The sequence below is a fragment of the Chrysochloris asiatica genome, unplaced genomic scaffold, assembly GCF_000296735.1.
Source record: "Chrysochloris asiatica unplaced genomic scaffold, ChrAsi1.0 scaffold00021, whole genome shotgun sequence".
Lineage (NCBI taxonomy): Eukaryota > Metazoa > Chordata > Mammalia > Afrosoricida > Chrysochloridae > Chrysochloris > Chrysochloris asiatica.
In genome coordinates, this window is record NW_006408539.1 from 5,386,474 (window position 1) to 5,402,889 (window position 16,416).

At 37.4% G+C, this 16,416-nt stretch overlaps 1 protein-coding gene across 1 annotated transcript in view; it reads left to right on the plus strand.

The window, feature by feature from the left end:
* Nucleotides 1-16,416, plus strand: part of DCC (deleted in colorectal carcinoma) — a 1,585,944-nt gene that overhangs the window by 1,379,010 nt on the left and 190,518 nt on the right. Inside the window, exon 19 of the mRNA XM_006837499.1 lies at nt 6,796-6,903. Coding sequence (XP_006837562.1) covers nt 6,796-6,903 — 108 coding nt within the window. The remainder of the gene's footprint in view (nt 1-6,795; nt 6,904-16,416) is intronic.

Here is a 16,416-nt window from a genome sequence, read left to right on the forward strand (position 1 = left end):
ACACAAATTTCTGTTCTTTGTAGCCACCCACATGTGGGTTTTTTTTGTTATAGCAGCACTAGCCAATTAAGACATTATCTAAAGCAGTTACTTTTGAGCAACATCGGTGACAGTTGCTGTTGTTGTTAAGTGCCTTGAGTCCGTTCTGGCTCATGGCATCCCTGTATAGGGATTTTGAGGAACCGTTGGTGACCTTGAACCTTTCAGTTCAAACTGACTTGCAGTCCACCGCATTAACCTGCAGTGCCACACCAGTACTTCAATATTCATGGTAGATATTTTCAATTTTTAAAGAAATTAGATGCAAAAGAAAACATTGCATTACAACTATATTCTAATAAGTGTTGGTCCTAAATACCTTCAGCTGAATATGGAAATAGGATCCTAGGTGGTCTTGTTCACTCAATGGAAATCAGGCAATACAATGGAACATTGTTATGTAATTTGGAATTGGTTAGATCTAGGGTGATAAAATTCATTGTAAATTTTACCAATCACATTTACCATAGATCATAAATGCAGAGTTTATAACCTTAGCAGGAATGTGGACTCCTTGACATTAATAGTTCAGAGAGATGCATTTTCTAAAGACTGTAGGGTTAAACATTGCTTCTTAATTGGTTTTATCATATTTGAGGTAAACCAAACAACACATTCTCAAATTAAAGAAAACCAAACACTCTATGTAATGAAGTTCTCTCCAGGTAAGTTGAGTTTTACCCAGATGTGTCCGATGGCATTTTAGTTCTTATCTTTATTCCAGTTCACTGTTGTGTGTTGTTGTTGTTAAGTACCATGAGGTCGGTTCTGACTCATAGTGATCCAGCACAGGGTTTCTGAAGCTGCAAATCTTTACCAGAGCAGAAAGCCTCGTCTTTCTCCCTCGGAACAGCTGGTAGTTTTGAACTGCCGACCTTGAAGTAAGCAGTCTGATTCGTAACCACATTAGTGTAGTGGGTTACATATTGGACTGCTAACCTCAAGGCCAGTAGTTCGAATCCACCAGACACCCCACAGGCGAAAAAGGAGACTTTCTGCTCCCGTAGTGATTTGAAGCCTTTAAGACCCTAAACAGAGTCACTATGAGTTGGAACCAACTTGATGGCAGCTAACAAAAAACAACAACAGCACTTAATACCTAACTAGTAGAGAGTATATTGTGTATATTTCTACATTTTGTGAGTGATTATTTCTATAATAAGTTTTTTAGTTGACCTGAATTAATGGTAACATCTTAATTTTCTATGTTCAATGCTTTGCATAGATGGATTCTTCCTCCCAGAATCCTGTCCTGAAAGCCACTATTCACAGCTTCTTAGGAAGAATAACAACAGCTGATTGAGTTACCTGCTATTTGGAGAAGAAAAACGTTTCCATTATTTTTATTATTATTTAAAAGGAGACGAAAGGAATTAAATGTAAGATATTTGGTCTTCCCTGAGTGAAAGAAGAGTACTAATTGTCTCCTAATGCATAATAAGTTTCCCTTCATGCAAGCAAATTCATTTGTTTCCCCTTTATTAAGCTTTAAGTGCACACCATCACCTGACTTGATAAATGCACCCTATTGATTTCTCATCAACTTTCTAGCCTTATAGTAACACCAGTGGTGAGACCCATTGCTGGCAAAAAGATATTAACTTGAAATGCAGTTAGTAGGAAGGGTGACTGTCAAATCGGATAATGATCCAGACAAAGGTGTAAATAGCATGTGGATGAGATCCCTGGGTGATGATGAGAAGCAAGAAGTAATTCACAAGTGTCTGGAGATTTTTATAACTGTGAGAAGGAAATAAAGTGAATGAAATAACTTGCAGGGTTTGCTTCTAATTCTGCAATAATGTAAAGGCTGTTGGGGGATGCTGATTGCTATGCCCTTGTGCCGAAATTGCTCATGATAAAAATGACAGTGGTTGACAAATTCTTGAAATACATTTCATTGTGTATGTTTATGTGACCAACCTTTCACTGTATTCTGGTAAATGTAAATAACAGAAAAATAACTGGGAATACACTGAGTGGCTTTAAAAAATTGAAAATTTCAAATAGCAGGCTTTGGGAAGAGACAGGAACCACCATTCCTCCCGGGATCTAGAGATCAGGAGCTAATGAAATACCGTCTAAAGTTCTGCTAGTGTAATACTTTTCCTTCCTTATATCAATATTCAGTTTTCCAGGAGAGGAAACAGATTGGCATTGCTTGGGTCAGTTGGTCACACAACTTGAGAGACAGTGGTGCGAACAGCATAAAATTCTCAATCGATGCTCATACCACGCCCACATAAAACAGAGAGAAGCTTGTTCTCCAAAGGCAAAAGCTGAGTGCCTCTCTAAAAGAAGGAAGAGATGTGCAATACCGAACAGTCCAAGCAACAAACACCTACTAGTTTTCATGGCTGACATCTCCCAGATCATGAGTCCTACCTTCCATACATACACTTTTGATGGTATTCAAATGTAGGAAAAAAATATTTCCAAGCCAGAGAAACTACCAGGCAATGCTTTCTATAGTGGACTAAGATGCTAATTACAAACTTTTTCTATGATAAGTGGGAAGTACTGGTGTCAGCCCTTGATATAAAAGGAAGTGAGACAGATACAGGCTGGATCTTTAACAGAATTATAATACAGTGAAAAAGAAAAATATATATTTTAGAAACACAAAAGAATACCTAAAGGAACAATAAAGTTTAATCACAGAATTATAGAGAAGATAAAATCAGAGCAAATAGATTAAAATGTCTAATTTTGTCTGGGTGAGTCATGGTATGGTACTGTGGGTTAATGCTCTGGACTAAAAAGTCAGTCTGAACCGCAAGGTCAGTGGTTCAAGTTCACCATCTGCTTCTTGGAAACTATATGCAAGGTCGCTACAGGTCAAAACCAACTCGACGGCACTTAACACCAGCAATATTTTTGTTTGGAGAAGGTTTCACAAATGAAGTGATGTTTGGTCCTAGATGGCTCATCACTCCCCCATTCCAAGGCTTTCCAAAGGGCAAGAACAGCCTGAGCAAAACACACAAGCCGGTGTCTGAGAGATATGTTCAAGAGATGCTTAAAGCGTTATGGTGTCTAGAACACAGTCTTCATGGGACAACAAGGAGAGATGATGTGGTAAAAGAAAGTAGTGCCTAGATCTTGGAAGGCCTGGTACTTGTTTTGTCTGAGGGGATTTCAGACAGGTTGTAGAAAAATTCTATTATCTTCTCAGAGAATTTTTACACAAACTTTTGGAAGCCTCCTCGTATTTAAGTATTTACCTTCAATTCGAAGATGATGGCTCGTCATTGAAGTAATTTAAACCCAGGGGTTTAAATGATGTGTTTTTCTAACAGATCACCACATGCATCATTCTAGAGACTGGAAAGGAGCAGGCCAGAGACATTCTGCTCCACTTCATACGGATAACTGGTTTCATTAAGAGTACATTTCTTTCAAATATTAAGAAATAGTGTGCAGTTCATATGATAAAAAATGTAAGACATAAATTCCAATAAAAGCCTTTCCATTACTAGTATTCACATGACTTAAGGAAAAAGAATTTTCATAACACCAGGATTAGATTTTTTATTCTTGTTGTTAAGTGCCATCGGGTTGGTTCCTAGCCATAACCTGTTTAGGGTTTCTGAGGAGCAGCTGGTGAGTTTGCAGTTCAAACTGACCTTGCAGTTGAATGCTTATTTAGTTGTATTTTGTGTTTGTTTTAATGACACAATCTTTAATGTTTTAAGAAAATATTGAAGTTGTCAAGGATTTTAGTTTACTTGTATCCACAATCAAAATCCATAGAAACAGCATTCAAAAAAAAAAAAAAAAAAGATGCCATATTGCATTGGACAAATCTGTTCCAAAAGACCTCTTTAAAATCTTAAAATGCAAAGATGTCACTTTGAGAATTAATGTAGTTTTAATCTAAGTCATGGAGTCCAGCTGTGGCTCTGCAGGATAAGCACTGGACTGCAAGGTCAGTTTGAATCACAAGGTCAGCAGTTCAAACTCATCAGTTGCTCCTCAGACCTGACTGCACAGCATTTAACAACAACAACAATCTAAGCCATGGTATTTTTAGTCCCCTCATGTATGTGGAAGGAGCTATGTTATCATAGTGGTTATGAGTCAGTCTGCTAAAGGTCAAAGTTCAAAACTACCAGCGGTTCTGCAGAAGAAAGATGAGGCTTTCTGCTCCCGTGAAGATTTACAGCTTCGGAAACCCTGTACAGGGTTGCTAAGAGTCAGAACCGACTCCACGGCACCTAACCACCACCCCTACCACCGTATATGGAGTCCTTCTGAGTCACTCAGTGCCCTGACACACAGTGACTGTAAAATGGCCTCAAACATACCAGGAATCGTGAGTCTGTCACTGGAGAGTCAGCATTTTGCTTTGTTGTACATTCGGTGGGTATGAATCTGAACTGACTGAATAGCACATAACAACAACAACAACAAAGTCTAAGAGCTGTTTTACCGTTCTGAATACTACAACAGATTCAGTGAAGCAATCTAATCATTTGACTGTTTTCTAAGTAAATTCTTTTTCTAAATGAATTTTTGCATAGTTAAATGAAAACAAACTTCTGACTTGTTAAAAAGACAGATTTCAATAACAAAAATCTTGATTATGTTCCTTACAATTGTTAAGTGCCCTCAAATTGTTTCCAACTCATAGCAATCTTATATAGGATTTCCAAGGAGCAGTTGGTGAATTTGAACCAGCAAACTTATGATTCAAGCTGACCTTTCAGTCCAGTGCATTGTCCCACAACACCATGTTGTTGTTGTGTGCTGTCGAGTCGATTCCGACCCATAGCGACCCTGTACAGGGTTTCCGAGGCTGTAAATCTTTACGGGAGCAGAAAGCTTCATCTTTTCTCCCACGGAACAGCTGGTAGTTTTGAACTGCTGATCTTAAGGTTCACAGCCTGATTCGTAACCACTATCTAAGTAAATTGGTAACTATATCTTATCTTGCTGTCTAACCTAGAAAATATTTTGAATTATATCTTGATGAAAATAACTCTTATTTAAATCTGTTATCTTACTATATCAAATTTGCTTTTCTTGCCAGAGGTCTCCAAGCTAGAATCTTCATCCACATCGTTAACAATGAAATATGTGGTCTCTTTACTGAGGGAGAGATTATACTTGACCTAAATGTATTTACTGCCCTTTATCTTTTCTTCATCCTTCTTCTGTTCTTCCACCCTTCTCTTTCTCCTACTTTTCCTCCTTCTTGTTTCGATTTTGTTTGTTTTTTTTTGTTTTTGCATTTTGGTGTTTGAAATTTTTAATTACAATTATGTGCCACTTTTACTAACCTGGGATCTTAGTGGTTTTGAAAATAAAATGGTCTGATAAATTGGAATGATTAGTTATCTCCTATTATTAGCCCCATATGTGAAATTCTATAAAAAACAAAATTGGAAGTAGAATGTTGATAATGCCCAGATTCTGCACATTAGACCAACAGAAGAATCAGGGAGTGGAGAGAATGAGGGTAAGTTTGGAAATAAGATGAAGTTCTATTTATTTTGTGTAAGGCAAGCATTCCTACATGGAGATAAGAAAACTTCATCCAGAACCCAACCAGAGAACCCACCTGCCTATTTCAAACTAAAAGTAACAAAAAGAGACTACAGATAATGCACTTGGGGCCTTGTGAGCTGCCTAGAAGGAAAGCTAGCCTCATGTCATATTGTTCATAGTTGTCAAGTTGTCTCTGACTCATGGCAACCCATGTACAGCAGAATGAAACATTGCTACATTCTGTACCGTCTTGGTAATCATTGGTATTTGAGTCCATTCTTGTGGCCCTGTGTAGTTTATTAAAAACTAGGGGCTCCTCTTCTAGCACTATATCGGACAATATTCTCTTATGATCCATAGAGTTTTCATTGGCTAATATTAAGCCTTCTTCCTGGTCAGTCTCAGTCTTGGAACTCTGCTGACACCTGTCCATCATGGGGGACCATGATGGTCTTTGAAATGCTGGTGACATAGCTTCCAGTATAGAAGAATCACACAAGCAAATGAGGAAGAACCCAGGAGTTTAAGGCATATTTAAATTTTCATGGAACACACTGTGTAAAAAGGAGCTTTAAGAAGGACAGGTTTTATGCCAGGATGATACGAAGGCCCCTGTGGATTCCTTGTATTTTTCAAAACTATTTCTTTGACTTCTTCTTTAAATAAGATCTAACATTTACCCAGGAGTCCTGGTGAGGTGCTGTAGGATAATCACTGGACTGCTAACTATAAGGTTAGCAGTTCAAACTCACAGCTGCTTCTCAGAAACCCTATACAGGGTCGTTATGAGTCAGAACTGACTTGATGGCATATAACAATAATATTTACTTAAGCATGATGTTTTAACCTGAGATTTACTCATTTCTGTGCCGTTTAAGGCAATACATAATTACTTGACATTTCAGTTATAAATTCAACAGTTGTTACAGAATTTTGTGTCTTGGAGATATGTAGCTATGAATCTCACTGAGTGTGTATGGATTCCTTTGTTTGCATAATGGTCTTCACAGTTAGTGTAGAGGCCACTTGAAAATGCTGGTTCTGCTTTTCCCCTCTTTATAGTCTCACCTTTGGAAGTCACTTAGCTTCTGTGGGAAATCATTAATGTTTCTATTTTTGTTTCAAACCCTTGAAAGAAATTGTAAATGGCAAAATAAACATGCTACACTTCATGATGGATTCGGAGTGTCAGCATCATGATTAAAAGTTCCACAAATGTCTGTTTTCTTTCAATGACAAAGGCTTTCTCCCTGTCTCATCTCACAGCCCCGACCTCTGCTCCCAAGGATCTGACAGTCATTACTCGAGAAGGGAAGCCACGTGCTGTCATTGTGAGCTGGCAGCCTCCCTTGGAAGCCAACGGGAAAATTACGGGTAAGCATCCCAGCTGAATTTCCCAGCATTGCGCTGCCTTGGCCTGTGATTATTTACCTCTTGAGCTGTTCAGGTCTTTTGTGTATCCCTTTTTTTGTCTCAGCATCTCTGTCAACTCCCTGGTCCTCTCTGATTGCATCCCTTCACCCCCCACTGGCCATGACATTTTTCTAAGGGTGTATACAAATCCACACACAGACACATCGCATTCAAGTTGCCCTATGAAGGATATGTATTTAAATTAGTATAGACTTTTTGTTTTTTGCTCTATGGAGCATTAAGACAATCTCCTAATGGAGCCTCTGAGTATACAGGATGACAGAGAAGCCAGTTGTTTGGCAATTAAAAAGTACAAAGGCACCTATTGGTCATGTATTTTTATGAGACACTTAAGAAGGAGGTTTGTGTGAGGATTTTTGGTTTCTAACTTAGCTTTTAGCTGACACCCTTAGGTTCAGAAAACACTTAATATTGACTGACAGAAATTGAACGTAATGAATATTTCACAGTGACAGATTTTATTTTGCCAAATATTGCTGATAACATCCATGCCTAATTAAAGCATCCTTTAGAAGTCTGTAATGTTAATTTAGTATGAAAAATATAATGGAGTTCTATCAGGGATTTTGCATTTAAATGATCACTTTAGGCTTTTAATAGATGTCTCCATAGCATATAATTATTATGAAAAATATTGTATAACTCGGAGTCTGCACATTATAGTCTAATTAACTTGAACCATTGGGTTAGACACATGTAAGAGTCACTTTTTTTCTTCTTTTTTTGCATACCAGAAATGAAGAGCACTCTTACAAATTAACAAAGTGACTCAGTCTTTCTGCGATACAGAGATAAGTGTGGAGAATACAGTTTAGATGGGACACTTGCTTTATGTGAGTTCCTTTCTGAATTGTGCAAAATGAAAAGATAATGTGAAATTTTCTAATGTGTTTGGAATTTAGGTTGAAGACTTGTCATCTGTAAGAAATTGCTCTTAATGTAGTAGCAAATAGACTTTTTCTTCCAGCTGACAAATATGGAAAAAATAAGAGGGGCATAAAGTCTTTCTGAATCTTCTATGCTCAGTTGTCATTGTGCCAGAACTTCTAAAGCTGAAGCTGGTTCATTCTGATTTTCTTATCATTTCTCCTGTGTTATAATCCGTTTTCATTGGTTCTGTTTCAGAATGTTGAAAGATTTTGATTTGTTTAGATGATGACTTTTATAATGTTAAAACCACTCATCTGGTAAATCATGCATCTGGTAAATCAACATTTAACATTGAATAAAAAAATCAGAATAGAAGTTGTTTAAGTAAAAATAACTTCTTTAAAAATGTATTTTTTATTTTTTTTGGTAAAGGATAAAATAAGTCATATACTACACAGTTTTCCACTCTTAAATAAATCTCTTCAAAGAGTCACTATAACAAACAGAATGTTTTTTCAACTCTGAAAGGAAGCTTAATCTTACTTTTTAAAGAAAACAGGGAACCCATTTGACCTAGCCTCAATGGCTTGATAATCAGAGCTCAATTAGAGGAAGATTAAAAAAAAAATTGATAAAGGAAACAAGTGTAAATTGCTACAATTTGATGAACTTGACCTATACTTATGGATGTAGAAACTCAAAATATTGAGAGGGAAGTCATCTTCACATCAATTATCAATCCTACCCTCTCTGTATACAGGGTAGATAGGGACAAGCAACTTAGGGAGTGGCTACCTAAAATGAGGAGGCTATAAAGGTACCAAGTGACTGGCTTAGAGGGAGTTTAATTTAAGAGTATGCAGGGGAAGATAGAGGCCCTACTGAATAGTTTTCATCTTGTCTAGATGGGTCTGGTGAAAAAATATGGGGAAAAGATTCCTGTAATTCAATAGTGTGTAATTGTTATCATGACTAATTATGACTGTCACGAGTGTAAAGGTAGAAGTCTTGCAACAAAAATGGAGGAGTGGTTAATATTACAGTCCACATACAGAGGACCCTAGGACCATCAAGGGAGAAGAGCACAAGTGGAATGCAGAACCTGATCCAGAAAATCAGCGATATGAGAGATAAAGATAGTGACAAGGACATGGAGAGAGGGAGCAGCTGAGGACTCAGGACTCAGGACTTATGGAAAGAGAGGGACAGTGCTGGTGGCCAGGAGGCAGGCTTGCAGAATATGCCCTTTGGTTGTTTTAATTATATATTCCTGAGTGTTTCTGTGTACATCTCTCTCCCTCCAAAACAAATAAAAACAAAACAGGGAATGGAAACAAATACTGTTGAATGATGATGCATGGAAGGGATTGTAATTATTGCAATGAAACAGTGGTGTAAAGCCAATGTTCTCCCATGTAAACTATCACTCAGTTCACAATAAAAACTTACAAAAAAAAAAAAAAAGGGAAAACTTGACCTATATTAAAAACTACAAATTAATCTGAAGAATAGTACTCTGCCTGTCAAAACCATAGTGTATATTTAAAAACACCTTGTCCCCATACTTTATTTAGAATCGTATATTCAGTAGTTCCCACAACTAGAAACCCTGTCACTCACTCACACTGGAAAAGAAAGAGCATGGAACATGACACTTTTTACATGCACATTCCTGATCCATGCTTTTAAAACAAAAATATGGTTATCATTGAGATATTTTGACTCAAATTCAATAGAGAATAAGCACCAAGAACCCTTAAGAGAATGTCTGTTCCATACTTACTTTCATCATTTCATTCAAATCACTTCAGAAAACAGGATGATAAAATATTCAAATTACCATACCACAACATTGGCAGTTCAAGCTCACCAGCTCCTCCTCGGAAATCTTATACAATGGGCAGAATCAACTCAGTGGTATTTAACAACAACAACAGCAAGGCAGGAGTCCTAGTGTGATGCTGTAGGATAAGAACTGGACTGCTAACCAAAAGGTTGACGGTTCAAACTCACCAGCGGCTCCTATATAGAGTTTCTATGAGTCAGAACTATCTTGACAGCACTAACCAACAACAGAGTCATGGTGTGGCACTGTAGAATAAGCACTGGACTTCTAGCCACAGGGTTGATGGTTCAAACCTACCAGCTGCTCCTTGGAAATCTTACATAGGGCTGCTATGAGTTGGAACCTCCTCGATGGCATTTAACAATAACAACAGGTAGAGGGTCAAAATTTGCTAAACTCAGCTTCTCCACAAAGTGTCCATTGTGTCAGGGAATAAGCATCCCTCCGTGGAGGGCTGTGCTCTTAGGCTCCAACTGGATGTCTGTGGTTTCCTGGGTCCTCACATGTGTATATTAGGGGAGTGAGGTGCTTTAAAAACTCAAGTTCTTGAAGGAGATGTCTGAGAAAGTCATTCAACTCCTCCAAACATGGCTTTCTCACCTGTAAAATGAAGATACTAATGGGAGCTCTCAAAGAATTGCTATAATAAAGTCTTGAGGAAAGTTCTGGATACCCAACAAGCTTGGAAACCAGTAAACGGATTATTCCACTTTGAAATCCATTTTAAAATAGGGCTTTGTGAATTTCTCTTGCATAGAACCCAGTTTGATTATTTGTAAATTAATAGACTGATTTCATAAAGGTTAAACAAAAAATAAGAAGGAAAGAGATCCAGATAATGTCAGTTTATTGCAGTGCCTAAATCCCCCCAATCATGAACACAGTTTAGGAATTTAGACTGAGATTTTCAGAAGAAAATGACTCAAAATTTATTAAGCATTATAGTCTCGGCCACCACTCATCTGTCAGTGTGTCATACTGTGGTGGCCTGTGTGTTGCTGTGATTCTGGAAGCTCTGCCATTGTCATCCAAGGTGGACAGCTTTCAGATGAGCTTCCAGACAAAGACAGACAGGAAGAAGGAGCCACAGACTACATCCGAATATTTAGTCACTGACAACATTATGAATAGCAGTGGGACACTGTCAGATAGCACCAGAATATTGACTCTTGAAACATGATGAAGAATACCAGAATATATTGTCAGCTATAGTGCCATAGGAGTTGCTTCTCAGATTGGAAGGCACTCAAAATATGATTGGGGAAGAGCTGCCTCCTCAAAGTAGAGTTGACCATGATGATGCGAATTGAGTAAAACCTCCGGGACTTTCATTTGCTGATAGGGCACAACTCAAAATGAAGAGAAACAGCAATAAATATCCCTTAATAATCCAAACAGGAAATATACAAAATATAAATCTAGGAAAATTGGGTGTTGTCAAAAATAAAATGGAACACATAAACATCCAAGGCAATAGTGAGCTGAAATGGACTGGATCTGACCGTCACAAGGGCTACCATGCCGAGAATGACAAATTGAAGAGGAATGGTGACGCATTCAACATCAGAAAAAAACATATCAAGATATGTGTTGAAGTACAATGCTGCCTGTAATAGGATAATATCGATTTGCCTACAAGGAAGACCAGTTAATACCACTATTATTCAAATATATACACCCATCACTATAGCCAGTGATAATGAAACTGAAGAATTCTATAAATTTATTTAGTCTGAAATTGATCAAACATGCAATCAAGATGTATTGATAATTACTATTGTTTGGAATGCAAAGGTTGGGAGCAAAGGAGAAGGATCAGTCATTGGAAAATATGGCCTTAATGATAGACAATGATGGATATCACATGATAGAATTTTGTAAGACCAATGACTTCTCCATTGCAAACACCTTTTTAAACCACACAAAAGATGACTATACACATGGACCTCACCAAGTGAAATACACAAAAATCAAAAAGATTACATCTGTAGAAAGAGATGATGGAAAAGTGTCATACCGTCATCCAAAACAAGGTCAGGGCAGACTATGGAATAGACCATTGCTCATATGCAAATTCAGGCTAAAGATGAAGAAAATAAAAACAAGCCCATGAGAGCCAAAACCTTGAATATATCCCACCTGAAAGTAGAGATCATCTGAAGAACAGATTTGATGAATTAGACAATAAAGACTGAAGACCGGAAGAGTTGTGGGATGACATCAATAACATCATAAAGGAAGAAAGCAAAAGGTCAGTAAGACAAGAAGGAAGGAAAAGATCAAAATGGCTGACAGAAGAGACTCTGAAACTTGCTCTCCAGAGTAGAGATGCTAAAGCAAATGGAAGAAATGAGGGGTTAATACAGCTAAATAGAAAATTTCAAAGGGTAACTTGAGATGACAAAGTCAAGAACAAAATTTGCAAAGACCTGGAGTTAGAAAGCAAAAAGAGAAGAACACACCACTGGTACATATCCCTTAGCATTTCTCAAACTAAAGGAAATGAAGAAAAAACTCAGTCCTCAACTTGAAATATTGAAAGAGTCTATGGGCAAAATACTGAATGAAGCAGAAAGCATCCAAAGAAGATGGAAGGAATATGCAGTCACTGCACCAAAAAGAGATGGTAGATGTTCAACTATTTCAAGAGCCAATGATACTGAAGGAAGAAGTCCAAGGTGCATTGATGCCATTGGCGAAGTACACAGCTCTGGAAATTAATGAAATACAATTTGAAATCACCTAAAAAACTGACAAAACACTGAGGCACTTACTCATCTCTGCCAAGAAATTTGGAAGGCAACTCCCTGGCCAACTGACTGGAAGATCCACATTTGTGCCCATTCCAAAGAGAGCAGACCCAATAGAAAAAGGAAGTCACCAGACAGTGTCATTAGTATCTCATACAAGTAAAATTTTGCTAAAGATAATCCAAAATCAACTGCAAGATTACATGGACAGGGAACTGCCAGATTTAGATGAGGACATGGAATGAGAGATATCATTGCTGATGTCAGACGGATCCTGGCTGAAAGCAGAGAATACTGGAAACAGTTTGTTGTTGTTGTTATGTGCCGTGGAATCGGTTCCACCTCACAGCGACCCTATACAGTTTCTGAGGCTCTAAATCTTCATGAGAGCAGAAAGCCTTATCTTTCTCCTGCAGAACAGCTGGTAGTTTCGACTATGCAAAGGCTTTCAATTGTTTGGATCATGACAAATGATGGACAACATTGTGAAGAATTAGTACTCCGGAACATTTAATTGTGCTCATAAGGAACCTATATACATAGACTTATATTGCATATTGAGCAAATAATCCGAGAAACTGGGTTATATGAAGAGAAAAGTGGTATCAGGATTGGAGGAAGACTCATTAACACCCTGTGATATGCAGATGATACAAACTGACAACAGTAACAAATCATTCTACTGTGTACTCAAGTATCTTTAGTGATCACATAGTTCTGTTATTTCTTTTTGAAATTAAGCACAGAGGGCTTTCTGAAACAAACCTACTGCTTAAATAAGCAAGAAGAAGCCGAGATGGAATTTTAAATCCAGGCTTACATTTTTAACTGTGACACTATTTTTTGCTTTAATTCTTCAGTGTTCTACTGGCATAAATCTGTGGTTCTCAACTGACCTTTCATTTAATTTCCTGGCAGGGACTGCACTTGATTTTTTTTTTTAACATTGAAAAATGGTTTAATGTATAGATAGGGCTGTAAAATCTTTGACTCATTAATTAGTAAAGCACACAACATTCTGTAAGACCAGGGTTCCACACTGAGAGAGAGGAGTTACTTTTGTCAGATGATCAGTTTGTTCACCAACACAGCACAAAGCTAAGTGTAAACCCTCTTTCTCTGTAGCATTTGGAAGTCTAGTGCAATTCTTCAAATAGTCTTCTCACTTGAGGTTTGTAAAGTCAATAATTAGTTACTTTTCCTACCCTTTTTCTAGGCTATTGCTTCTTATTCTTGTTTGTAGATATTTCTTTCACCTGTCCCTTAGATGTTTCCAAGAATGCAGAGGTTTGTTTTTGTGTTTTTTAGTGATATTAAGAAGGAAATACTTGTAATATACTAGGAGTAGCATTTACTAGTTACACTATAGAAGATCATGCACTGGGAATACCCGCATTGCATGAAACTTTAAAATGTTTTCTCTTGGAGGAGAATACTGAGACAGACTTACACTAAGCAAGTAGCCAGAGTGGCATAGATAGTAAACGGAGGAACTATGATTTGAGGTCCAGGATTCATGAGCACATGGCCTGTGGATTTTGATCACTCAGAAGGAAGATGATACATTCTTTCCTTAGTTACCGATAAACACAATTGTCAGAGTAAACTCTTTCAAGATTAAAAATCCTCACTGGGCGGATCTCCTTGCTGGTAGTAAGGCTGTTACATATTCTGGGTCTTCCCATCCTGAGCAATGTGTCTAGCCTGTGGAAGGGACTCAGTATTGAGTGGAGGGAAAATGTGCAAAAGGACAGAATATTGGAGAGGTGGAGTTGAAAACATTTTGAACACTTTTGGTTTGGGAATTACAGCTACTTATTTCTATACGCAGGGGGAGCGCAGTGGCTCTGTAGGATAAGCACTGCACTCTGAAACACAAGGTCAGTGATTCGAGTCCGCCGGCTACTCCACGAGAGAAAGATGAGGCTTTCTGCTCCTGTAAAGATTTATAGTCTTTAAAATCCTCTCCAAGGTCACTATTAGTCAAAACTGACTTAGTGGGGACTTAACAACAACAAAGTTTTCATAAGTAGAGGCAAATGGCAGATAAATTATGTTACACTTTCTGTGAGGGAGCTTCAAAACTTTAAAAAAAAACAACGGATTATCTTTTAATTCCATTTTTCTATGAACTTTTTGAAGTTCCAAAGTATATATTTGAATAAATATTGAGGTCAGTTTGTGTTAACAAAACCAGAAACTCTTACAACCTAAAACGGGATATACTAATTCCTTACTTAGCTAGTTGTGATGTGACACACGTAAAACAAAGTAAAAGAACAGAGCAGAAAACAAAACTTGGCCACTGAGAAATGTATGGGAAGATAGTGTGAGAAACCTGTGTGGTTATACAGAAAACTCTAAGGCAAAACTTTAATTACAGATTTAATTTATTTCAGATATAAGAAAACTTACACACAGATAACAAAGCTTTATGCCTTCCTTCAGGCTGATATTTGAAGCTTTGGATGACATGATCTGTTTCTATTTTTCAGCCAAGTTCTAGAACTAAAAAAAAAAATTAAAGTGCAGGTTTCCCCACAAGTATTGGGAAATTGCGCAGACACAATTTGAAGGTGTCAGAAACTTTAGCTCCTTGATATCACAACTGTCATTTTAAAATGTTTAATTGAATAATTTTTACCTAGAAAAAAAATCACAACGATGGCAAATATTTTATTCTTATTTGAGAAATGGAGAAAATCAGAAATAAATGTAGATGACATAAGAGGGGAACACAGTGCTCCAAACTTCCCGGTTCATCAGACATTGACGAGTCTGTGACAACTTTAGTAATTTCATTAAATGACATGAATATAAAATGTGTATGCTTACAGGCTAAGAGATTACATTTAGTGAGTGAGTTTCAATAGCTATAATGTGAAGACTATCTTATTAGGTTCTTTGAGGAATACAAAAGTAATATAACATATAGCTCATGAATCAAAGGAATGTTTTCATCCTATTGAAGAGATAAGACATAAATATAATAAAACTAAAGAAAATTGCCAGTATCTGGGGCTTCTCTTCATTAGATGTATTTCTTTGGGGACAACAATGAAGACTGTCTGGCTCAAAGAATATTAGGAGATTTTATTGGGGCCAAGTTATAAATGAATGAACATCCATGTGTCAAAAAAAGACTTATTTATCCTACAATATTTCACAATTTCTTTTGAATTTTACCATTTTAATCTGTGGGTTGGACTTCTGGTGTGGCACTGTGCATCAGCACTGGACTGTAAACCACAAGATTGGCAGTTCAAACCCACCAGCTGCTCCTCGGAAACCATAAACAGGGTCACAGTTAGTTGAATTGACTCAACAGCACTTAACAACAACTATCTGTGGGCTAATAAGCTGGACTGCAAAGTTGGTTTGAACCATAAGCTTGGTGGTTCAAGCTCACCAGTTGCTCCTTGGAAACCCTATACAGGGTTGCTATGGGTTGGAAGTCATTCAAGGGCACTTAATAACAACAACAATCTTAATACTAATCAGAAAATGAAATCATACAGTCTTCCTCAGTTTTTACACTAATCCAAGATTATTTATCTTGTTACATCTTTTATCTACTTATGGTCTGATAGCACCTTAAGATATTAATCTTTGAAACATCATCTCAAATAAATGCATATATCAGAGGGGCCTCAAAATGTTCATGGAAAACTTGTGTTATCTTTTAATCTATCCATTTTTCATGAACTTTTTGAAGATTCCTCAGGTATGTAGGAGGGGGGCATCAGAAAGTTCATGGAAAAATGAAATTAAAAGACAACAGAATATTTTATTACCTCTTTGAAGCCCCCTCATTATATATATACATGTATATAGTGAAGTGCCATCGAGTTGGTCCCCACCCATAGCCACCCTCTATAGGGTTTCCACTGATCTTGTGGTTCAAATGACTTTGAAGTCCGGTGCAGCATTAGCCCACAGCACCACACCAGGACTCTCTCTCATATATACACTATATATATGTAAATG